The sequence below is a fragment of the Thamnophis elegans genome, chromosome 13, assembly GCF_009769535.1.
Source record: "Thamnophis elegans isolate rThaEle1 chromosome 13, rThaEle1.pri, whole genome shotgun sequence".
Classification (NCBI taxonomy): domain Eukaryota; kingdom Metazoa; phylum Chordata; class Lepidosauria; order Squamata; family Colubridae; genus Thamnophis; species Thamnophis elegans.
In genome coordinates, this window is record NC_045553.1 from 21,733,750 (window position 1) to 21,758,333 (window position 24,584).

The 24,584-nt window shown below is 43.0% G+C and overlaps 1 protein-coding gene across 1 annotated transcript in view; it reads right to left on the bottom strand.

Moving 5' to 3' along the window:
- Positions 1 to 12,209, bottom strand: part of SNRNP200 (small nuclear ribonucleoprotein U5 subunit 200) — a 69,775-nt gene extending 57,566 nt beyond the window's left edge. Inside the window, exons 1-10 of the mRNA XM_032229010.1 lie at positions 11,971 to 12,209; positions 10,216 to 10,379; positions 8,159 to 8,330; positions 6,728 to 6,920; positions 4,766 to 4,821; positions 3,958 to 4,056; positions 2,939 to 3,091; positions 2,078 to 2,177; positions 809 to 945; positions 24 to 107 (exon numbers count right to left, since the gene is read on the bottom strand). Coding sequence (XP_032084901.1) covers positions 24 to 107; positions 809 to 945; positions 2,078 to 2,177; positions 2,939 to 3,091; positions 3,958 to 4,056; positions 4,766 to 4,821; positions 6,728 to 6,920; positions 8,159 to 8,330; positions 10,216 to 10,379; positions 11,971 to 12,015 — 1,203 coding nt within the window. The 5' untranslated portion in view covers positions 12,016 to 12,209. The remainder of the gene's footprint in view (positions 1 to 23; positions 108 to 808; positions 946 to 2,077; positions 2,178 to 2,938; positions 3,092 to 3,957; positions 4,057 to 4,765; positions 4,822 to 6,727; positions 6,921 to 8,158; positions 8,331 to 10,215; positions 10,380 to 11,970) is intronic.
- Between the last annotated feature and the right edge of the window lie 12,375 nt (positions 12,210 to 24,584).

Consider the following 24,584-nt stretch of genomic DNA (forward strand, 5'->3'; position numbering starts at 1 on the left):
GACCACTTCATCCACCAAATTACCTCGCCTCCTTGGTCCAGATCCATGGTTTCTAAGTCGGTGTCCATGCGGGACTGACGGACACGCTCCCGGCGACAGCGCTCTTCCTGAAAGAGGAAGGCAAAGCTGACAACTTGGTTTAAATCTTAATTCCAATGACAAATGGCAAGCAGATATTTATTTTTTTAAAACTAGCTGATAACTTGCCACTGCCTGGGTATTTATTTATCCCAACCCTTCTTCCATGAATGTCACCGCAATTTCTAATGTTGGATTTTCCCCCTTAGCAGAGGGAGCCCCCTTGTGGAGTACTGTGAAGCCGTTACCATGGCAATTCTACTGCAATGTACAGAAGCCATTTTACAGCAGAACAGTAGAAGCCATTTTAAGGCACGACATGATGTATCTTAACAGAACACACACCATGAGGGGTTTTGGGGTGTCTTACCCCCACAGTATTCGTTTCCAGAGGGTAAGTAACCTGTGTATCAAGTTTGGTTGACCTTCTGATTGACAAGCTCAGAATCTTAGTTGCTGAGCCACAGCATACCTAATTTACATTTATAGAGAGTGCTATAAAGCACGAAGGGGTGGTACATAAGCCTGAATGCTACTGTTATTGTCGCTTGTTTTAGTAGTGCTCAAATTGTGCACATTACTTAATGTAGCAATGCTACGCATACTAAAAATAAGCCATACGGCACAGCTGTGTTGCACAAAGTCAATCCTGGTTCTGGATTTAAGCTGCTTTGGTGCAATCATCCTTTTAATAAGGTCCTTCTCTTTATCCCTGCTATCACATTCTTACCCGGATCAAATCTTCCTTCTCCGTTTCATGCAGCTGATACAGGAACTTTGACAACTCGGGGTCCGATTCCATCTTACCCATAATCCTCTCCTTCTCGGCTTCACTCTGAGCACTTGCCAGGAGACTGCAGTAGAGGACTAGCAAGAAAGCAAAACCTCAGTTAAAGGTCTCTGGAGATTCTCCGTCCTCCAGGTCATGATTGTCCCAAAGGTGCTTATTTTTCTGCAAGAGGAAACTAGACTTTCTGGTTTTTCTTTTGAAGACATTTCGCTCCTCCTCCAAGAAGCTTCCTCAGCTCTTCAAGATAGGAGAAGAAACCCATCAGGACGATTCAGAAGCCCGCCTGCATTTAAAGGCAAAGGCTGCTCTTTTGAAGACAACAAAGTCCTCATTTTGGACAGAGAGGACTGCTGGTTTGAAAGAGGGATCAAAGAGGCCATTTATATCAAAATCGAAAAGCCCTCTCTCGACATCATCTATCTCCAGACTGTAATACAGATCCTTTCAGCACTTCCAAGAAGGCTCCACATCCGCTTGCACCACTCAGGAAACAGATAAACCTCCAGGTGGCCTCAATGACCCTCTCAAAGGATGCAAATGACCAGGTGTCTGCAAGGAGAATCAATCCTTCATTCCCCACCATCCTGTCAGAGCTGAAGAAGCTTTTTGGATGAGAAGAGAAACAACCTCAAAAGAAAAAAACAAGGAAGTCCAGTTGCCTCTTGAAAAAAAAGCACCTTTGAGACAAAACATCAGTTGCACGTGAAACAAACACAGGAAGAGCAAAAACAAGGACATAAATATAAAATTCTCCCAAGGGAAATACTCAGCATGCAAGGTAGTATTGCAGGTAGTCCTCAATTTATAACCAGTCAGTAAGCAACCATTCAGAGTTACAACAGACCTATGGGGGCGGGGGACTTATTGGCCTGGATTTCAACAGCTGGGGAGGCGGGAGCTGTGGAACAGCTTGCCTTCAGAAGTTATGGGTAGTTTTTAAGAATAGACCGGACACCCAGTTGTCTGAAACTTTATAGGGTCTCCTGCTTGAGCAGGGGGTTGGACTAGAAGACCACCAAGGCCCCTCTATTCTGATTGTTTATCAGAAGCCAGAAAGAGCAAAAATAGATTCTTGAAATCCGAGCTGGGTGGAAATAAGCAAAGCTGAGCTCTCCTCGGCTGTGTATCTCAAAGGGCCTTTTGTGACAAGAAGCCAATTCTTGAGAGTCCCAGAAAGCAACGTTCCACATCCCAGCAACATATACTTACTCATCATTCTGTGCTGTCTCAGCACTTTAATGAAGTCAAACGTGTTAAATCCCAGGAGGAGAACCAGTTGATTCTCACATTCTCGGTCATCGCTGGCCGTCTGGGGAAGTAAGCAAGGAAAAACGGATAGGCCTTGAAACTATTTGAAACCATTTCATCTTATATGGAGAATTCAAATGGTAGAAGGGCGGACAGAGCCACGGAGCAGTCAGGAAAAAAAACACAGGGTGCTGCTTTTGACTGACAGGTGCCGCTCCTGACTGGAAGGTACCCTTCAGGAGTTTGAGGCATATTTTACCAGCCCTCTTTAGACCTACCATTAGCTGCATTTGGGTCTTCTGAATTGCAAACACAATGATTTATGGGGCTTCCCTATCTAAACTAAAAGTCTACTGAACTGATAGAAAAGAATATTTGTAGCTCAGGGTTAAAATGAGGAGTCCTTGAGAGGGACAAGATGTTTCAAAGCAGGGGTCTCCAACCTTGGCCACTTTAAGACTTGTGGACTTCCAGAGTTCCTCAGCCAACAAATTTCCTTCCTTCCTTTTCTCCTATCCTCTCTTGCTTTCCTCCTTCCTTCCTTCCTTTCTCCCTCTCCTCCTGCTCTCTCTTGCTTTCCTCCTTCCTTCCTTCTCGCCCTCCCTTGCTTTCCTCCTCCCTTCCTCTAATTTTTAGAGCAAAGCTGACTGAGGAATTTGGGAGTTGAAGTCCACAAGTATTAAACTTGCCAAAGTTGGAGGTGCCTGTTCCAGAGGACTGGAATCACGGCAGGAGCCCCAAGTATTAAGCCAACATCCCCCCGCCCCCAAAAACCCCCAGCAGGATCAGAATCAGAGCACCAGGGTCAAGCAAGCAGCCCACCTTCAAGATTTCCAGCACTTCGTCTGCCTTTTTTTGGGACACGATGGCGTCGTCATAGAAACGGCTCAGCTGGCGTTGCAGCCAAAAGGCGTCAATGTCCCTGGGGTGCAGATCTTTCTTCTTGGAGCACATCAGCTCACCGGAAGCCACCAGCTGGGGAGAAACAGCAGGACTCGCACCCTGAGCTTTGCTAAGAACACCCCAAGGCCCAAAGGCAACACTAGGAATACGCAGACTCTCTCATTCTTCCGGAAATTAGAAAGCGCTAGAGCAGTGGTACTCAACTTGTGGGTCGGGACCCCTTTGGAGGTCAAACGACCTTTTCACAGGGGTCGCCTAAGACCATCGGAAAACACATATTTTCAAAAAAAAATAATACGGAAAACATAAAATAATTTTATGGTTGGGGGTCACCACAACATAAGGAACTGTATTAAAGGGTCGCAGCATTAGGAAGGTTGAGACCCACTGTGCTAGAGGGAATCCTCAACTTACAGCCTTTCTTTAGTGACTGTTTGAAGTTAGTAAAGATAAAGGTTCCCATCGCACATACTTGCTAGTCGTTCCCAACTCTAGGGGGCGGTGCTCATCTTTGTTTCAAAGCCAAAGAGCCAGCGCTGTCCGAAGACATCTCCGTGGTCATGTGGCCGGCATGACTCAATGCCAAAGGCGCACGGAACGCTGTGACCTTCCCACCAAAGGTGGATCCTATTTTTCTACTTGCATTTTTTACATGCTTTCGAACTGCTAGGTTGGCAGAAGCTGGGACAAGTAACAGCAGCTCACTCCATTATGCGGCGCTAGGGATTCAAACCACTGCGTTCCTCCCAAACACTGAAATGGCTTCCAAATGACATGCTCATTTCACTCAGCTGACAAAAGCTTCTTACTTTGAGGAAAGTCCAGGCCTCAATTTTGATTGCCTTGGGTCTGTTACTTGGAATGCTGACATTTAGTCTCCAATTTAACCAAAAAAATATTATTTTTTATCAAAAGGCTTTGCTTTCCCGGGGACTCACATTAGCCGAGAGGGTACAGCGAACGACAGCTTCATCGCCTTCCAGGTCTTCATCAGATGCTTCATCCCGGACTTCGCCGTAGACATCCTCATCGCCTTCCTGTTGGTTCACAACGACTTTTACTTAACAGCTCCTCCAAGCACAAGGCCTCTTCCTCCCAGGGACATGACAAGCCTTGGAGAGGCCATCAATGAACAGGGGCCTCACTCAGGCAGCAGAACACAATCGCAACAGGCCATTAAGGGTTTACAGAACGCTGAATTCTAGCCTACAATAGACTAGGTTTCCTGTCAATCTGCAAAATGACTTCAGCTGAAGCCATTCTTGCTCACGGCTGGGGAGAAGAGGGATGGGGAAACTCAGGAAGGTGGTGCCTCAGCTGCTGGTCATAGCATCTATCAGCCAGCATGTCAACGGGCATCTGGGAGAGCAGAGCGGGAAATTACGGCTGAACTGATTGACCCATGTGACCTGAGAGACACATGGAGGTAGGGAAATTTTATTCTTTTAACTATCCCCAAGCACGGTAACTTTTTAGAGTTTTCTAAGTGCCGAGATGATGTACTCAATAAAGGGTTTCTTGAACCTGAACCAAATGTCACAGTCCTGACTTCCCTGGGTTCATTACTCGGAACAATGACATTTCCTGAACAAAAAGTCCAGGAAGCACTCATCCCTGGCACCCTCAATTTGTCTCTCTAATAAAAGGGGATGTGGGAATTATGCTGGCTGGTAGGTCAATCGATCGCCAGAAAATGCAAGCGGTACACAAAGCAGCATTCCACAGCACAGAAGCCTCCATGCTCACCTCTTCGTCGGACTCAAACTGTACATTCACTCCGTAGGTCTCATCGATGTTGTCATCTGCAAAAGAGACCAAAAAAGGCTTCAGTGAGGAGAAGCGGGTAGAGACAGTTCTCCACTTAGAGCCATTTATACAATACAATACAATAGCAGAGTTGGAAGGGACATTGGAGGTCTTCTAGTAAAAAACCCCTGCTTAGGCAGGAAACCCTAACACCACTTCAGACAAATGGTTATCCAACATCTTCTTAAAAAACGTCCAGTGTTGGGGCATTCACAACTTCTGGAGGCAAGTTGTTCTACTGATTCATTGTTCTGTCAGGAAATTTCTCCTCAGTTCTAGGTTGCTTCTCTCCTTGATTAGTTTCCACCCATTGCTTCTTGTTCTACCCTCAGGTGCTTTGGAGAATAGCTTGACTCCTTCTTCTTTGTGGCAACCCCTGAGATATTGGAAGACTGCTATCATATCTCTAGTCCTTCTTTTCATTAAACTAGACATACCCACTTCCTGCAACCGTTCTTCCTATGTTTTAGTCTCCAGGCTCCTAATCATCTTTGTTGCTCTTCTCTGCACTCTTTCTAGAGTCTCCACATCTTTTCTACATTGTGGTGACCAAAACTGGATGCAGGATTCCAAGTGTGGCCTTACCAAGGCATATAAAGTGGCAATAACACTTCATTTGTTTAATGACCACTCAAAGTTACGACATTGAAAAAAGCAACTTATTTTTTCACTCTTGCAACTGCTGCAGCATTCCCGTAGTTTTGATCACAAATGTAGACACTTGGCGACTAAGTCATATTTATGACCTTTGCAATGTCCCTGGGGTAACTTTTGTGACCTTCTGACGAGCAACAGGGAAGCCCGATTCACTTAACAACCATGTGACTAACTTAACTGGAAGTCCTCCAAGAATTTTCTAAAAGAGCCAAAATTAGTGAGGTGTCACCCACTTGGGTAAGAGAAAATTGTTAAGCTACATGTCGTTTCAAATTAATAGATAAGCCAGTTTTCAACAAGGAGGCAAAAGGAGGCAAAATTTCTATCCGCCTTCTCCATGACTCAACCTTACCTCATACAAACCTGCTATAGGTTGTCCTCAACTTACAGCAATTTGTTTAGGGACCATTTGAAGTTACAACAGCAATGAAAAAGGGGACTTATGGCCATTTTTGATGCTTATGACCGTTGCAAAATCCCCATGGTCATGTGATCAAAATTCAAACACTTGGCAAACTGACTCATATTTATGACAGTCACGTTCCGGGGATCATGTGACTCCCCCTCCCCCACTGCAACCTTCTGAGGAAGCCAGATTTACTGATTTAAGTTAATAACTGCAGGGATTCATTTAATAAAAGTGATAAAAGTGGGGGAAACTCATTTAACAACTATCTCGCTTAGCAACAGAAATTGTGGTCGTAATCTTGTTTCTAAACTAAAACAAAAAACCTTAAATTATGTTGATTCTCAGCATGGTTACTCCATGTATTATTCCTCTTAGTTGCCATTTAGGCATTTTATTCAGATTGGGATCCACATGGAAAGGCTTCCCAGTGTGAAACTCATCCTTCTTTCCCCAACTGGAGTTTCTACAAAGCTCCCTATCATCCCAATGGAACATTGAAGGTTGCTAGAAGTTTCCTATTATGAAAGTTAGCAAGCCAACAACTACAATAGATCAATCTTTTTTTAAAAAAATTCAAATCTTATAGGTCTTATGATGAAATCATCAAATCTTCTTAGCTTTAATCATCTTGGAAGCTTTGGGCATTTGTGACAAGAAACACCACCCATCCCTGATGCTCAGCAGCAAACCAAATTTGTCCATGCAACCTCTCACCACCACATCCTGTTTGATCAAATCAAGAAAACCACAAGAAAATCAGATTGTGCTATAAGCTGGACCTTCCTCTGCCCTAATTCAGAGCAAAAGCTAAAAGGAACAGAGGCCGTAGATTATACCCATATTCTGGATCTCCTTGTCCCCGCCGTAATCTGTGATCTTCTTGCCTAGATTAACCAGGACGTGGTAACGGGTGTCATCTGTCTGGCCCAGCAAGAGGTCAATCTCTTTTCGCCGTTCCTTGTCTCGTAGCTTCTCATTTTTCAGGACAGCTAGCACTTCATCGGCAGCTCCGCAGAGAATGTCTCGAGGCTGCAAAAAGCAAAAAAATAAAAATAAATGATACCATTCCTTCTATGCCCAATTTCAGGGATGAAAACTTGAGAAAATTTACCCTGCATCATAGGACTCATTGGTGGGACTGCATGTGCCCGTATTTGCTCCAACACAAGGGCATATACCATATTTTTCAGAGTATAAGACGCTCCGAAGCATAAGATGCACCTAGCTTTTGAAAGGGGGGGGGGATCTGCCTCTGCCTCCCAGCAATTTGCCTCCTTACAGCAAACAGCCAGTTTCAATTTCAGCACAACCTGATTAGCACAAGCAGCAGGGATTGCCATAGCCTACTGTCGCCTCCGTATGCTCCATTAGCAGCCTCCGCATCCTGTTTTCACCCTCGGCACGCCTCATTTTCCAAGCGTTCTGGGCATCAGGGATCAGAATGGGTGGAAAATGGGGAGCATGGAGGCCAAATACGGAATGCAGAGAGGCACAAAATGGGATGCAAAGGCTGAAAATGGGCCAGATGGAGGCAGCTATAGGCATGAAATAGCTGATGGCCAGGAGGCCATCCTCACTGTTACGTGGCACTAGGGATTCGAACCACCAAACTGCCGACCTTTCTGATCGACAAGCTCAGCATTTTTGCCACTGAGTTGCCTTGTCCCACGGTCTGAATTAGGGAGGCATAAACATGTTTTGGAAAGCCATAAGCATTTATAGAAACACAACATAATTGGAAGCAATTTTTTGATAATACTTCAGCTACACCCCTGAATGATCATGGTTTTTTTAAAAAAAGTCCAAAGTCAGTTCAAACATCAGGAATCATATCTAAGTGTGCCTATTGAAAAAGGACTGGATTAAGTTAGCCATAAAAGGATAAAAATAATGAGGTACCAGCTTGTTTTAATACAGCATGAGAATATTCAACAACTCAAGAATACCAGAAAAAAGTAGATCTTCCAAACACTGCAGTAGTTTTCAAATGACACGTTCATTTCACTCAGCTGACAGAAACAGCAAAAAATAAGTTGACCATCCTAAAGTGTTAATGTATCTCTATTTTATTTATTTCTTAAACTCTATTGACCGCTGGATTCCATTGGACTCTACAGAAATGATAGAGAGCTTCATAAGCTGATCCGATTGTGTTTCTACACAAGAGCTCAATTGTGGTCTCCTATAGCTTTTTCACAAAAATTGCAAATGCTTGGCGCAAAGTAGGATAATTGTGAAAGCTCACTTAGGACCTGTTTTTCACTCACCTGATCCCCCAGAGCTGCCTGAATGAAGCTCAGTAAAACTTCATAGGTTTCACGAGTCTCCTTCGTTTTGGGCTTATATATAATTCCTACCATCTCATCAATACCCTCGGAAAGCAGCGTGTAGCCTTTCATCTTTTTTATATCATGCCTGTCTTCATCACGTTTGCGCCGCCTAGAAAAAACAGGAGGAAGATTAGCTAGCTGTCAGAAAAGACACAAGAAAATCTATCTAATGGACAGTCAGGAAAACTCTTCCTGAGGATTTAAATTATACACAGGCGCATTTTCTCTCTGTCCCAATCAAAATTATTCTGATGTGAACGGTATTTTAATTGCTCCGTATTCAGCCCAGGATCCTCCTTTAAAACTGCCCAGTTATTAGGAGAGGCAAGGCGAGAAGGAAAGGGAAAGCAAAGGAGGAAGGAAGGAAGTAGTGAAGGGAGAAAAGAAAGGAAAGGTAAGGTGGTGATAATACAAATATATGATAATTAATACAAAAAAAAATGATGGTAAGCAAAGCAACCCAGAAAGTATATTTTAACCTTTTATATAGAAAAACCAATGTGTAAAAGTGATACATATAAATCAGAATAATAACTATGTGAATGTATACCTGTCATCGTATGTAAGAGATAAAAAAATAAAAAACTTTTTTTTAAAACTGCCCAGTAATTAGAAATTTATCTCTTTAAACATCCATCCTTCCCCCCCACACATCCTCTCCTTTGGCAACAATATTATGCTGAGTTATTGAGAAGTTGAAAAACCTTTCCTCATTTTTGAAGCACAATAAAAACCTTCTTTTCCTATGTACAGAGAAACATTCTCATTAGCTCATCTTTAGCTGTTTGCAATTTTCTCTGCCCCAAGCCTCAACTTCTATCAATTCATACTGCCTAATCAGAATTGTTTCTTCAGCATCTTCAATGTCAACCTCTTAACTGAATCTTGAAGAGTGAGGTTTTAGTGCGAGTTTTCCAGACTCTCTCAGAAAATGATCTGGAAACATTTAATATTCTGATCAACTGAACACGCTGTGCTGGCACATCAGAGTACAATAGTATCATAAGCAGAAGATGCAATGAACATGTCAGATCCATCCCACTCTGGAATTCAGTCAACTAAGTATATCAATGAATCCTCCAAGGAAAGATGGAAGGCAAACAAGTGTTCTGACTAAAGCAGTGTTTCTCAACCTTGGCAACTTGAAGATGTCTGGACTTCAACTCCCAGAATTCCCCAGCCAGCATTCGCTGGCTGGGGAATTCTGGGAGTTGAAGTCTGGACATCTTCAAGTTGCCAAGGTTGAGAAACAATGGACTAAAGCTTCCCAAGAGCCTGAAGCCAACTCCTGGTCCCAACAAAAAAACCCTTTTTATTAATTGACTGTGAATTCTGCTCATTCACATCCAGCAAAGTCTTTCGAGAGAGGATTTAGTCACAGGCTTTCTCTGGCTTGGAGAGCTTCCAGGCCGAGATCTGCAAAACGTGGCAAGAACTATCGGAGAGTCACAAACCAATGAAGTGAACTAATGGTCTCCTGCAAACTCCACTCCCCTTTCGCTCTTTTATTACCTCTGGGAGGGACCATTCATCGTCCACCTGTGGCCTTCCTCCCAAGTCAACCCCTGTTCTTTAGCTGTTCCCTTTGTCTGGCAACTCTGTGCATGAGCACATTAGGAACAGGCTCCAGCTGTTCGTCTGCATCACTAAGGTCTGACTCTGAAAGTAGCTGATCACTGACAGAGGGCTCTGGCCCCCTCTCTGCCTCCAACACAGAGCCCTCATCAGAGCCTTCCCCAGACTCCAGGACTGGCCAATCTTCCTCCCTAACCTCCTCACTGGCTGAATCTGCTGCCAGCTCCATAACACAACAACGCGGTCCAGGCAGAAGAACAACATCATGGCTTCAAAATCTAAGGGACCGGATTGGACAAAACTTTTTTGTGCTGCTATTGATGAAAATAGGATCGCCAACATGATCACCAATGTCTGATGACAGATATGACACAAGAAGTAGTATGATATTAATAGGCAACCAACCCATCATTGCTTACTTTGCTCTTCTTTCTTCCTGCATCTGGGGTTTGGTCCTTTGGGCCTTATCACCCATGCGGGTGCCCTCCAGCTTCCCAACCAATGATAAGACCTCTCCGGTGGGTTCATCGCGTCTGGTCCGGTCAATCAGAGACCGATCAGCTTGAAGCACAAGATTAGAGTTCTGAAAGAATTGACGCACAGACAGAAAAAAGGGAAAGAGAGAGAGAGAGATCAGCAACACAGTAAAGGCTCTACAGTCATTTATTTCAAGCATTTCTTTCTTAACATTTGCAGTCAGGCAGCACCTAAGCCAATCCCATTACAATGGAAGGCGCATTTTCTACTGTTACCTGAAATTAATTAATTGCTGCAGAATCACAAGCATAAATGTGAGTCGAGGATCCTAATGTAAATCATGTAACTATGGTGGAAATGTTGCAAGGGTCGTCAGCGTGAAAAACGGTCTTAAGCCCTTTTTTCAATACCGTCATAACTTTGGTCACTTAATGGTTTGGTTTATTGAATTTATATGCCGTCCTTTTCCCAAGGACTCAGAGCGGCGTATAACATTAAAAAAACACATATTACAAAAGTTAAAAAGAATTAAATAGAATATCCCAAACAAACCCTTCAGATTAACAATAACATTTTTTTAAAAATTCGATTAAAATTAACAATGATCAATAATTTATTTTGTTTTGTTCAGGCCAGGCTGGCTTGCTGGAAAAGCCAACTTTTTAGGGCGCGTCGGAAGGATCGGAGGTCGGGGATTATACGAAGCTCCGGGGACAGCTCATTCCACAGAGAAGGCTCTCCCCCTAGGGGTCGCTAGCCGACACTATCTGGCCCACGGCACCCTGAGGAGGCCAACTCTGTGGGATCGCACAGAGGCTACCGGTGGCAGTAGGCAGTAGGTCACTTAATGATCTATTGTATGTACGTAGACTGAGAGGTTCTGTACCCAAGAAAAATTCCTTGTGTGTCTTATCACACCTGGTTAAATAAAGAATTCTGTTCTGTTCTATGCTCTATCCTATTCTCTTTTTTCAATTCAATTCTCTATTCTCTTTTTTCTATTCTATTCTCTATCCTTTTCTATTCTATTCTCTTTTTTCTTTTCTATTCTATTTTTTCTATTCTATTCAATTCTCTTTTTTCTACTCTATTCTTTTTCCTATTCCCTTTTTTCTATTCTATTCCCTTTTTCTATTCTATTCTATATTCTATTTTTATTTATTTAATTCTCTATTCTCTTTTTTCTAATCTATTCTCTATTCTCTTTTTTCTATTCAATTCTCTTTTTTCTACTCTATTCTTTTTTCTATTCACTTTTTTCTATTCTATTCTCTTTTCTATTCTATTCTATAGTCTATTTTTATTGTATTCAATTCTCTATTTTCTAATCTATTCTCTATTCTATTCTACTCTATTCCATTCCATTCATTTTCTCCATTTTATTCTATCCTCTCTTCTCAACGAGTGGCCGCCTGTAAAGCCTACAGGACCTCCCTCTCCCCCGCCCTCCGCCCCAGCGCCCCCCTTCTCTGGCTCCCCATTTGCAGGCTGCTTGCAGAAATCACCCCTAAAGTCGCCTCAGGATCCAGAGAAGAGGAGCGGCCAGGTCACCCTTCCCGGTGCCTGGAGCCACCTCTGGCCTTCCCTTCCCAGGGCTGGACTCAGCCGGCTACCCCTCGACTCCCCGTCTCCCTGGCGGGGCTTTAGGAGGAGGCAGGCCCCCGAAAGCGGGGCTCCCACCCCGGCCCCTCACTCACCGCCTTGTACTCGTATTGCAGGCTCCGGGCGGTCACGTCCGCCATGGCGGCGGCGGCGGCTTATTCCTCCTCCGCTCCGGCTCGGTTGGGCCTTCTCCCGCCGCTCCGGGACTCTCTCTTTCTCTCTCTCTCTCTCTTCCCAAGCAACGCTTCCCTCACGCACAGGCCGAAGGAAAGAGGAAACAAACCACCACACGTTTCGGAGTTTCCGGTTCCGGGTCAGCTCGGGAAGTTCTTCCCTCTCTTTCAAGGCTCTTTTCCGGACGGACGGGCATAGGGAGGGGGAGGGGGAGCGTGACGTATGGCGACGTGCCTAGAGGGGACGCCCTTTGGCAAGCGCGCTAGACGAACGGGTTCTTTTCGACAGATTTGAGTTCCGCTTCGCCCCTCTTGAAAGGGACGGTGGGGGTAGCGATGATTAAAAAGGATAACGGAACGGGAAGAGACCCATGGCGATCTTCTAGTCTGACACCCCTCCCCCCCCCTACACACGCACACACACACACACCATGCCGGACAAATTATTCTGCAATCGTAGAGTAGAGCAGAACAGAACAGAATATATATTGGAATATAGAATAGAATAGAATAAATATAGGAATTAGAATAGAATATAGGAATCTAGAATAAAATAAATATTGGAATATAGAATAGAATAGGCAGGAGCAGGAGCCAAAAGAGAAGAGAAAATAGAATAGAATAAATATAGGAATTTAGAATAGAATAAATATTGGAATATAGAATAGAATAGGATATTGGAATATAGAATAGAATAGGCAGGAGCAGGAGCCAAAAGAGAAGAGAAAAGAGAATACAATAGAATAAATATTAGAATATAGAATAGAATAAATATAGGAATTTAGAATAGAATAGAAAAGAGAATAGAATAGATATTGGAATATAGAATAGAATAAATATTGGAATATAGTATCTTGGCAAGGAAAAAGATATAAGGTAGAGAATATAGAAGCAGCGCAGGAATTCTATGGAAAATACTGCACAGGGGAAGAAGAACAAGGAAGTACAGAGGACCTAGAACAGCGATGGCGAACCTTTTTTGGCTCACATGCCATAAGTGGGGGGAGCGCAGAGGGATCGTGTGCGGGTGTGCCGCACCCATAATACAATGTGCGACACACCCCAGTGTGCATGCGCGCACTACAGGTGCTTCCCCCCATTTTTTGCATGCTTTTTTTCGCCCTCCCCAGGCTTCAGAGGCTTTATAGGAGCCTGGGGAGGGCGAAAACAGCCTCCCCTGCCCCCCCCAGATGCCCTCTGGAGGCTTCAGGGACCTTCAGGAGGCTTTCTTTAAGCCTCCGGAGCAGTCAAAATGACCCTCCGAGCAAACCAGAAGTCCGTTCCTGAACTTCTGGTTTGCCCTTAGGGCTGTTTTTTTGCGCTCTGGAGGTTTCACAGAAGCTCATGAAGTCTCCAGAGGGCCTCCGGGGGAGGGGAGGCTCTTTTTGCCCTCCCCATGCTCCTATAAAGCCTCTGGAGCCTAGGGAGGGCGAAAAATGGCTTTTAAAAAGTGTGAACTCAGCTGGCAAGCGTGTGCATGCGCACTGGCCATCTGGCACGCGTGCCATAGGTTTGCCATCACTGACGTAGAAAGTAGAAGTCAAGAGGAAGAAACATCAGAAGACAAGGAAAGAAACAGGAAAGAAGAACAGAGGCAAGAAAGAGGGAGCAGAAAAGGAAGGCACAAGAGGGAAAAGTCAGATACAAACCAGAAGCAACAAAAAACACCCCATCTAAAGATGGACCAGATGGAAAATCCTGAATTGGCTATCACCGACAGAAAGGATGACTCATCCAAATTTTATGGATTTGAACAAAATGCTGAGATACAGAGACTTAATTAACAGGGAAATTTAAAAACAATTGAAGAATTGGCAGAACAGAACATGAAAGTTGACTGGCTAGCTTACCTCCAAATCAAAACTAAATACAATAATGATACACGACATCAAAACAGAACCACACGAATTGGATAAAATAATTCATAGATCGGATAAAAAGATGATAAGGAGAATATATACATTTCTCCTGAAGTATAAAATGGAAGAGGAAATTGTGAAAGAACAAATGATAAAATGGGCACAGAACTTTGGCTATAATATTGAATTGGATAAATGGGAAAAATTTTGGGGAACAAACTTAAAAATGACACTATCAGTTGCATACAAGGAAACCCAGTACAAAATGTTTTACAGATGGCACCTGGCACCAACAAGGTTAGCTAAAATCTTAACAAATACCTCCCCAAAATGCTGGAAATGCGCATCAGTACACGGAACATATTACCATTTATGGTGGATCTGTGAGGAGGCTAAAAAAAATTGGAAAAGGATCAAAAATTGGCTGGAGACAATAATGGGTTAAAATAGAATGGAAACCTGAAGTTTTTTTATTAAGAATAATGTCTGTGAAATACAAAAAAGAAATCCAGTATTTAATACTACATATAATTACGGCGGCAAGGATTGCCATGGCCCAGAAATGGAAAAACAAATTTACTCCAAGCGAAGATGAAATAATAAGAAAGGTTATGGATTATGCTGAAATGGACAAACTAACTAAAGAAATCCAGGGAAAAGAAGAATCAGAATTCTACCAGATATGTGAAAAATGTATAGGTGGATAGAGGAAAGAAACAAGAATCAATGAAGGAATATAACAAAACTCAAAAATAATAGTTATGAGTAAAATAAGAGGGTTAAGAATGGTGAAATCCAAATGAAATACAATAGATGGGGAAATAATGTAAGGTGAGTGGTATCAATTGATAATTGCTGTTAGAAAGAACAGGAAGCTCCTGTTTGTATTATATTGTGTAAATGTGTATGTCTAAGTTTTGTGTGTGTGTATTTTACATGTTTGTTAATAAAAGAAAAAAGAATAGAACAGAATAGAATAAATATAGGAATTTAGAATAAAATAGAATAAATATAGGAATTTAGAATAGAATAGAATAAATATTGGAATAGAATAGAATAGAATAGAAATTCTTTATTAGCCAAGTGTGACACATGAAATTTGAATAATGATGAAGCGCCTGCCATGGTGCTCTGGAAGCAAGTCATTCCACTTAGAATGGAATAGACTAGAGCTGGAAGGGACCTTTGAGGTCTTTTAGTCCAGCCCCCCTCCCCCCCCCCCAGGAGACCCTACACCATTTCAGATAGGTGGCAGTCCAGTCTCTTCTCGAAAGTCTCCAGTAATGGAGTATTTATACAACCAATTTCATTGTATTTAAGTACAATGACAATAAAGATTATACTTATATTTATCCCTCGACTTCTGGTGGCAAGCAGTTTCCCTGGTTAATTGTTCTGAATCAATTAACTGGACAGTTATTTAGAACCAAGAATCTGGAGCGGCTTTTAGATTGTCCCAATTATTCACATCCACTTTCTTAAAAAAGGTATTTGACATAATAATGGCTGTAGAGCTGCAGAATGCTTTTGGAAGAAACGTCTTGGATTGAGGTCTCGTTGTGGCCTTCATTGGCTTCGATCGCCTAATGAAGGATCATCATAAGAAAGAAGTTTCCATTTTCCTTGAGTTTTTACCAGCTTAGATCCTGTTAACCAAAAAAATCTTTCTATACCGGCTCCCCATCAGTTCGCATGGAGAGATGCTCTCTGGAGGGTACCACATGATCAGTCAGGTGGTGACCCAAATTTGCCATGTTGTGATCTGATAGAGCAGTGTTTTTCAACCTTTTTTGTGCAAAGGTACACTTTTTTCATGAAAAAAATCACGAGGCACACCACCATTAGAAAATGTACTGCCCCACTTCGGTGCTCGGAACACCGAAGGAGACGCGCCGCTGGTAACACTTACCAAGTTGACAGCGCGCGTTCTCCTCGCTGCTCCGGTCCTCCGCGATTGTTGCTATGGGCGCACGCATGGGACGTCAGTGACGTCCCTGCGTGCGCTACCTCCTGGCGATCCCCGCATTTTTAAAGTAAACGCAGGGCCGCAGGGACATAATAGAAGCATCCCTGTGTCCCGAAAGCAACTTTCGGGACACAGAGATGTCCCGAGGCAAAAACACCCGGCGGGTGTTTTTCCCACGGCACACCTTACACTATGTCACGGCACACTAGAGTGCCGCGGCACAGTGGTTGAAAAACACTGTGATAGAGCATATTCCTAATAGCTGTCCTCCACTTACCGAATCCTGTCACTGCACCATTACGCTGGACCTGTTTATCTATACCTCTATTGACTAATTGACTAGTCCCACTGTTGTTTTTGTTTTGGTTCTTATAGGTTTAATTATTCATTTTAATGACTAGCTTTTCATTCACTTTCACTGAACTTTCAGTCACATCTGGCCAATAAAGTTATTCTGTTCTGTTCTGCCTTATTCTATTCTTAAGGTGACCAGATTTTCAGATTGGTAAAGAGGGACACCTTTGACCGGGGGGGGGGGGGGGGGGGCTTGATTAAAAAATTTATACGGAGCAACAAAAATTTTCATATAACGCAAAAATAGTACTGTAATATTTTTTTATTTCAACATAACTACAATTTACAAATATAAATTGTAACCGTTGCCAAACATCAAAATTTTGATCACGTGACCATGAGGATGCTGCAACAGTCGCTAAGTGTGAAAATGGTCGCTAAGTGTGAAAAATGGTCATCAGTCACTTTTTTCAATGCCATTGTAACTTTGGTCACTAAGCCCATTATACCACCTTTCTTGCCACAGTTCTTAAGTGAATAACTGCAGCTGATAAATTAGTAACATAAGTGAATCTGGTTTCCCCATTTGACTTTGTCAAAAGATGATTATATGACCCCAGGACACTGAAACCATCATAAATACGAATCTGTTGCCAAACATCAAAATTTTGATTGTGTGACCATGAGGATGCTGCAACGGTCGCTAAGTGTGAAAATGGTCACTAAGTGTGAAAATGGTCATCAGTCACTTTTTTCAATGCCATTGTAACTTTGGTCACTAAGCCCTTATAAAGGTGGTATAACCTTTCTTGCCACAGTTCTTAAGTGAATAACTGCAGCTGGTATTTTGTATAGAAACTTTTTTTAAATAGCCTAAGACAATTTAAAAAAAGAATCCACACAGAATAAATTGAAGTAAAACATTTCAAACTTTTCTTTCTATGCACAATATATTTCAAAGTATTGTGCATAGAATTTTTAAACATGGTTTCACTTCAATTTATTTTGGATAGAATCTTTTTTAAATAGTCTAAGACAATTTAAAAAAAGAATCCACACAGAATTTTAAAAAATCCTATGCACAATAAATAAAATATTATTTTAAAATACATTAAAAAAAGAAAAGAAAAAAACCCAGCTCACTTACCAGCAGGCTTGCACTCCGTCAACCCAGAATGATGTAGATGTTAATACAAAGAACTGAGCAAATTGAAATGGTGAAATTAGTCTGGGAAATATTTTTCAAAGAAACTTTGGCACCATTTTTTTCACCCGAGCCAACCTCCAACCTCCGTGCCCCTCCCCTCCAGAAAATCCAGGAAGTAACACTCGTGACCTCTCTAGCCAAGTATTTCCTGCAGCTCTATGGTATTGGTCATTTTTTCTTATAAAATGAGGTAAAAGGGGCGCAGGGGGATCCGTTATGTTGCTTTAACGTTTTAATATTTTCAATGAAAGTACTGAGACAGAGAGAGGGATTAGACAGGGTGTCTTTTGTCTTGCCCCGGTTAGGATTTCTTAAGCAAATCCACTGGGCTTTCAACATGAAGCCAGAAAATCAGGACTTTTTTAAAACGCCCCGGGACACGGGACAAATTGTTAGAAATCGTGACTGTCCTGCTGAAATCAGGACGTCTGGTCACCTTATCTATTCTGTTCTATCTTCTGTTCTCTTCTGCCGTATTCCATTCTGTTCTGTTCTGCCTTATTCTATTCTGTTCTGCCTTCTATTCTGTTCTGCCTTATTCTATTCTGTTCTGCCTTATTCTATTCTGTTCTTCCTTCTGTTCTGTTCTGCCTTATTCTATTCTATTTCATTCTGTTCTGTTCTGCCTTATTCTATTCTATTTCATTCTGTTCTGTTCTGCCTTATTCTATTCTATTTCATTCTGTTCGGTTCTGCCTTGTTCTATTCCGTTCTGCCTTCTGTTCTGTTCTGCCTTATTCTGTTCTGTTCTGTCTTCTGTTCTGATCTGCCTTATTATATTCTGTACTGTTTTCTGTTCTGCCTTATTCTATTCTGTTCTGCCTTTTATTCTGTTCGGCTTTATTCTATTCTATTCTGTTCTGTTCTGCCTTCTATTCTGTTCTGCCTTATTCTATTCTGCCTTCTGTTCTGCCTTATTCTATTCTATTTCATTCTGTTCCGTTCTGCCTTCTATTCTGTTCTGCCTTCTGTTCTGTTCTGCCTTATTCTATTCTGCCTTCTGTTCTGCCTTATTCTATTCTATTTCATTCTGTCTCTTCTGCCTTATTCTATTCTATTCTGCCTTCTATTCTGCCTTATTCTATTCTATTTCATTCTGTCTGTTCTGCCTTATTCTATTCTATTCTGCCTTCTGTTCTGCCTTATTCTATTCTATTTCATTATGTTCTGTTCTGCCTTATTCTATTCTATTCTGTTTTGCCTTCTGTTCTGTTCCGTCTTATTTTATTCTATTTCATTCTGTTTTGTTCTGTATTCTATTCTATTCTGCCTTCTGTTCTCTTCTGCTTTATTTTATACTATTCTCATTTGAAAAAAAAGAAAAAGAAAAACCCGAAAAAGCAGAGTGCAAATACTGTAAATAGAAAATAAGGATCTGAATCTCTTGAGAAAACCCATTTAATGATCTGAAAAGTGTGTACATTGTTTGAGGGGGGCGCGGCCTGACTCTGCAAGCCACAGGTACTCTTGCTCAAATGCTGTGTTTGATTCTCCTAGTTGGGCAATATCGAGCACGGAGAAGATCGCAATCTTGATGAAGCAAAAGTTCTTTGAGGACATGTCACACTGGACCGAGGAGGGCAACATCTGTTTATATGTGTTCCATGGGTCCCATCACTTCCTTTGTAATGGGACTAAAATACACTCCTAGCATTCTGTCAAGAGACTCTATTCCAGGAGGCTGATGGCTTGTTTATGCCAGAGATATTTTTAGATGTAACCAAAAGGCCTCAATTCACCAGGAGCTGGTATGAACCAGAAGCACCAAGAGGCCCTTTGCTTCACTCTAACATGCCCCCCTTACAAAAAAAAAAAAGGCCATTGACCTCGAAAACCTATAACCAATGGTTGGTTCCTACCAGTTCGGACTGGTTTGGCCGAACCAATAGTAGCTTGGCAGCCTGGGTCACTGGAATTGGCAGCGATCCAGGCCTGCCACCACCACCCCGAACCGGTTCTCCCGGCAATGACGTAGGTCCCACCCTCTTGTTTTTTGCTTCTGCGCATGCACAGAGCAATTTTAGTTGTACTGCGCATGTACGCAGCACATCCCTGAGCAAAATGGCAGTAGTCTCTGCTGGAACCCACAAATGCCTATAAACAAGACTGTACCCAAAGTCTTATCCTCAGAAAAGTCAAATTCTCCTTTGTCTTCCTTCCCCGTCAATTTGTTCAGCTACAGAAGGGACGAATCAGCATACAGGGAAGAAGTCCAGAAGATATCAGCACAGTGCTCAAGAAACAACTTACATCTAAATACTAGTAAGACAAAGGAGATGGTACTAGATTTCCGGAAGCGCAAAGAGGAACCTGCCCCACTGTATATCAAGGGGGGCTGTGTGGAGAGGGTTTCCTCTTTTAAATTCTTGGGAGTGCTTATTAGTCAAGATCTCACCTGGAAAAGCAACACGTCTCTGGTGATTGGAAAGGCCCAACAGAGACTTCATTCAGTGGTGGGATTCAGCGGTTCGCACTGCTTCGGGCAAACCAGTTTTTAAGTTTCTGAGAAGTTTGGTGAATTGGTTGTTGAAAGAAATCATTAGGGCAGAGAACCGGTTGCTAAATTATTTGAATCCCACCCCTGACTTCATTTTCTTAGAGTCCTGTGAAAAAAATCAGGTGGAACAATGGCCGATGACCTCTTTCTATCGGTCCACCATAGAAAGTGTCCTCACATACTGCAGGATAGTAGGTAGGCTGGTTTAACTGCTGCAGACAGGAAGGCACTAGAGAGGGATCAATTCGGCACAAGAAACCATTGATTGCCCTCTAACACCACTGGGTAACATTGCCGGATCTCCCTGCTTTAGCAGAGTAAGGAAGAAACTCAGAGATGATTCACGTCCTGGTCAGTGTCTCTTCGCACTTCTACCATCGGGCAAAAGATATTGAAAGATAGCCAGCCGAGCAAATAGGTTTAAAAATAGTTTCTATCCTTGGGCTGTCAGACTCTTAAACACAACCACTATCACTCCACGCACATATGGAAACGTATGACTAGTTTTTCTTTTTCTTTCTTTTCCTAATTACTTGCATAGGATTATTCTTTGTGCTATTTATGTTGTTTGTATTTTTTGTCATGGATTGCACCAGTGAGGCTAAAGCCAATTTTGTTGTATACATGATGTACAATGACATTAAAGGCTATACTGTACTTTAAGGAGTCTTCAAACTTCAAGACGTCAACTCCTGTTGGCTGGGGAATTCTGGGAGTCCACAAGTCTTGAAGTTTTCAAATCTGGAGACCCCTGGGCTACATAGATCTTTCTGCAAGGCTTAGTTGTCTTGGCAAACATATCTCCATATGGTCAGTCTATCTTTGAGGGCATTTAAAGGTGAGATACAATGAGCAGGAATGATCACTCCTAATGCTCCTCCTCTGGACCAATTTCCTCAGGCCAAATCTTGTAATTCTCAATGTTTTTCTTCCCCAGAGACACACAGTAAGAATTGCTGTTTGGCCTCCTCTCATCAAAGGGACTGCTGGTGAGGAGATTCCATTCAAAAATAAAACGTCCCCATCTCCCCCTGCTGATTCACCGTGGGAAATTCCAAATGTCTGCAAGCACATTTATTTATTTATTTATTTATTTATTTTTAAAAAACTCTTGTCTGTGACCCACTTTCTAAATGTCTCTGGTTAGTTACAATAAAAGTGGGTCTGTATAATGAAAGAGATAGATGATAGATAGATAGATAGATAGATAGATAGATAGATAGATAGATAGATATGGATAATTGATAGATGATAGATAAGATAGGTAGGTAAGTAGTAGATAGGTAAGTAGATGGATGGATGGATAGATGGATGGATATAGAGATTGAGATTGATGATACATAAAATAGATAATATGATAGATGATAGATAAGATATAGATAGGTAGGTAGGTAGGTAGGTAGGTAGGTAAGAAGATGGGTAGATGATTGATGGATGGATGGATATAAAGATAGAGATAGATGATATATACAATAGACAGACAGATGATGGATGGATAGATAGAGAGTGTGAGAGAGAGAGAGATGGATAGATATAATGAAATAGATAGCTAGATGGACAGATAGAGATGAGAGAGGGAGAGAGAGAGAGAGAGAGATCCTAAAATAGCAGTAAACATTTCAGGAAAATAACTAACTATGGGCTTATAGTTGGAAAAGGAGAGCTACTTTCAGCTTCCGTGGAAGTCAAGGCTGCCTTCTACGATGGTGAATTCCACCCTCGGGCGACACGCTGAGTGAAGAAGTATCTTCTTTTATTAGTTCTAAATTTACCAACTGCACTTCCAGATGGATAAGGCAAAAAGGACACGATTAAAGGTCTCCAGATAGTTTTCAAGGACGTTCTTAATTTGGAAGGGCAGCAGAATGAGTAGTAGAGAGGCCCGTTAGATGTGATGGGGGGGGGGCGGGCTTGGCCTAAGATATCTAGAGGGCACCTGGAGGGGAAGGATGGATTATGGGGATTAAAAAAAGAGAGTTTCCATCTGACACATTCATCCGTAGAGAAGGAGGACCTTCTGAAAACCATCTGCCGAAAAGAAGAGGAAGGAGAAAATCGGTTGCAACGCTCTGGCTGGTTTTTAAGTTATTGGCAATAGATTTGCAAAAAAACCAACACAGTTTTTCTGATGACTCCTGAGCTGATAAATTACAGGTAGTCCTTGACGTTACAACAGTTTGTTTAGTGTTGGTTCAAAGTTACGACGGCCCTAAAAAAACTGTGACATGATCAGTTTGGACATTTATGATTTGGACCATCTCAGGATAAACAAGAAATCGGGTGGGAATTCAGCCAGTTTGGACCGGTTTCAGCTAATCGGGGGCTAATTTTATATCTGGTTTGACAAAATGGTACTCGCAAGGACTGGCTGGCCCCGCCCACCCTGCCCCTCCCCTCCCAGGAGTCTCCACGCAACTCGTTTTGGATGCCCAGCTAAGTGCAGGGCCTGTAGGGAGGCTCTGGGAGGGAAAAAAACAGGCCTCCCTAAAGTGCCTCCGGAGCCCGGGGGAAGGCCGTTTTTGCCCTCCCGGAACCTCAAGGAAAGCAAAAATGCCCCCCACCCCCACTCCATGGCGCAGGAGGTCAAGAAGGCCACGCCCACCATGGCCACGCCCACCCAGCAACCAGGCAGAGAACCGGTTGCTAAAATTTTTGAATCCCACCCCCTGAACAGGATTGTTAAGTTTTCTGACCTGGAGGAGCCCATAGAGCAGCCAAGGGAAAGGGGAAGATTTCTCCACCCCATCGACATTGGAGCTGCAGGATTGATGGCGTAGGATGCCCAAAGGCTCAGAAAGGGAGAGTCAACAACAGAATAACAGAGTTGGAAGGGACCGTGGAGGTCTTCTAGTCCAGCCCCCTGCTGAAGCAGGAGATCCTATACCATTTCAGACAAGTGGCTGTCCAGTCTCTTCTTAAAAACCTCCAGTGATGGAGCACCCACAACTTCTGAAGGCCAGCTGCTCCACTGGTTGAGGAAAGTTTCTCCTTAATCCCAGGTTGCTTCTCTCCTTGAGTAGTTTCCATCCCTTGTTTCTTGTCTTGCCGTCTGGTGGCTTTGGAAAATGGGTTGACCTCCCCCCTCTTCCTTGTGGCAGCCCCTCAACTATTGGAACACTGCTATCATGTCACCCTGACTCCTTCTTGTCACTAGACTAAACATCCCAATTCCTGCAACTGTTCTTCATAGATTTTAGCCTCCAGGCCCCTAGAAAAAGGGAGAAGGGAGCTCATTGTAAAGCTGAATTACAAGGTCTAATACCAGTGCTATTGTTGTTTTTCTTCCTTCTTCCTTCCTTCCTTCCTTCACAATAGCACAGGATTTAGATTCATATACCACTTCAAAGTGCTTTGCAGCCCTGACTCTTTACAGAGTCAGCCTCTTGCCCACAACAATCTGGGTCCTCATTTGACTGACCTTGGAAGGATGGAAGGCTGAGTCAACCTTGAGCCTGGTGAGATTCTAACTGCCGAATTGCAGCTAGCAGTCAGCTGAAGTAGCCTGCAGTACTGCACTCTAACCACTGCACCACCTCAGTTCCTTCCTTCCTTCCTTCCTTCCTTCCTTCCTTCCTTCCTTCCTTCCTTCCTTCCTTCCTTCTTTCCTTCCTTCTGTCAACTTGTAAAGCTTGACTCTTTCCTTTCTTCCAGCCATAGTGGCACAATGGTTAGAATGCACTATTGCAGACTGACTCTACCCACAGCCAGGAGTTTGATCGTAACTGACTAAAGGCTGACTCATCCTTCCATCCTTCTGAGGTGGGTAAAATGAGGACCCAAATTGTTGGGAGCAAGAGGCTGACTCCGTAAACTGCTTAGAGAGGGCTGGAAAGCCCTGTGAAGCGGTATATAAATTTAAGTGCTATTGCTATTTCTCCCTCCCTCCCTCCCTCCCTTCCTCCCTTCCTGCCATGATGGCACAGTAGTTAGAATGCAGTATTGCAGTCTGACTCTGCCCTCAGCCAGGAGTTCGATCCTGAACGACTCAAGGTTGACTCAGCCTTCCATCCTTCCGAGGTGAGTCAAATGAGGACCCAGATCGTTGGGGGCAAGAGGCTGACTCCGTAAACTGCTTAGAGAGGGCTGGAAAGCACTGTGAAGCAGTATATAAGTCTAGGTCCTGTTGCTATCTCTACCTGCCTAGTGGTATAGGTGGGTGAACCAGGACAAAATGAGAGCATGGAAGTTTCTAGTTCCTGTTCACGGTCCTGAGCTAGAGGGGAAACGGAAGTTAACAGTAGTGTAGAGATGAAAGAAGACAAATGGAGCGCCAATTAGCTGCCTCCATAGTGCCTCTTCCTCAACTCTGCCTTCCCGTATGTGGTGCTTACTACCTGAGTTGAACTTAGACACATTATGGCTATACTGGCTGGGGATGAGAGGAATTGTAATCCAAAACCCCTGGGGTGGGCCAAGTTGAAGAAGACTGCCTTAATAGAGAGGAGGGTTGGCGTTTTTCCTCCCCTCCTCCTTTTCTTTTTGAGAGCTTCGGCTTTGATGAGTAAAAACAGATGGGTTTCCCCCCTCCCTCTGTCTTCTCCAAATATCTGACCCTGCCATCTTTCCAGGATCATTATTATTAATTAATTAATTCCAACCATCTCGGGTATCTGACCCTGAACAGGTTCAGATGAAATTAAGATGATGGTGGTTGGCTGCTTATGGCACTTCAACTAAAGTACGATCCGCGTTCAGAAAATTCTGGAAGCCGAG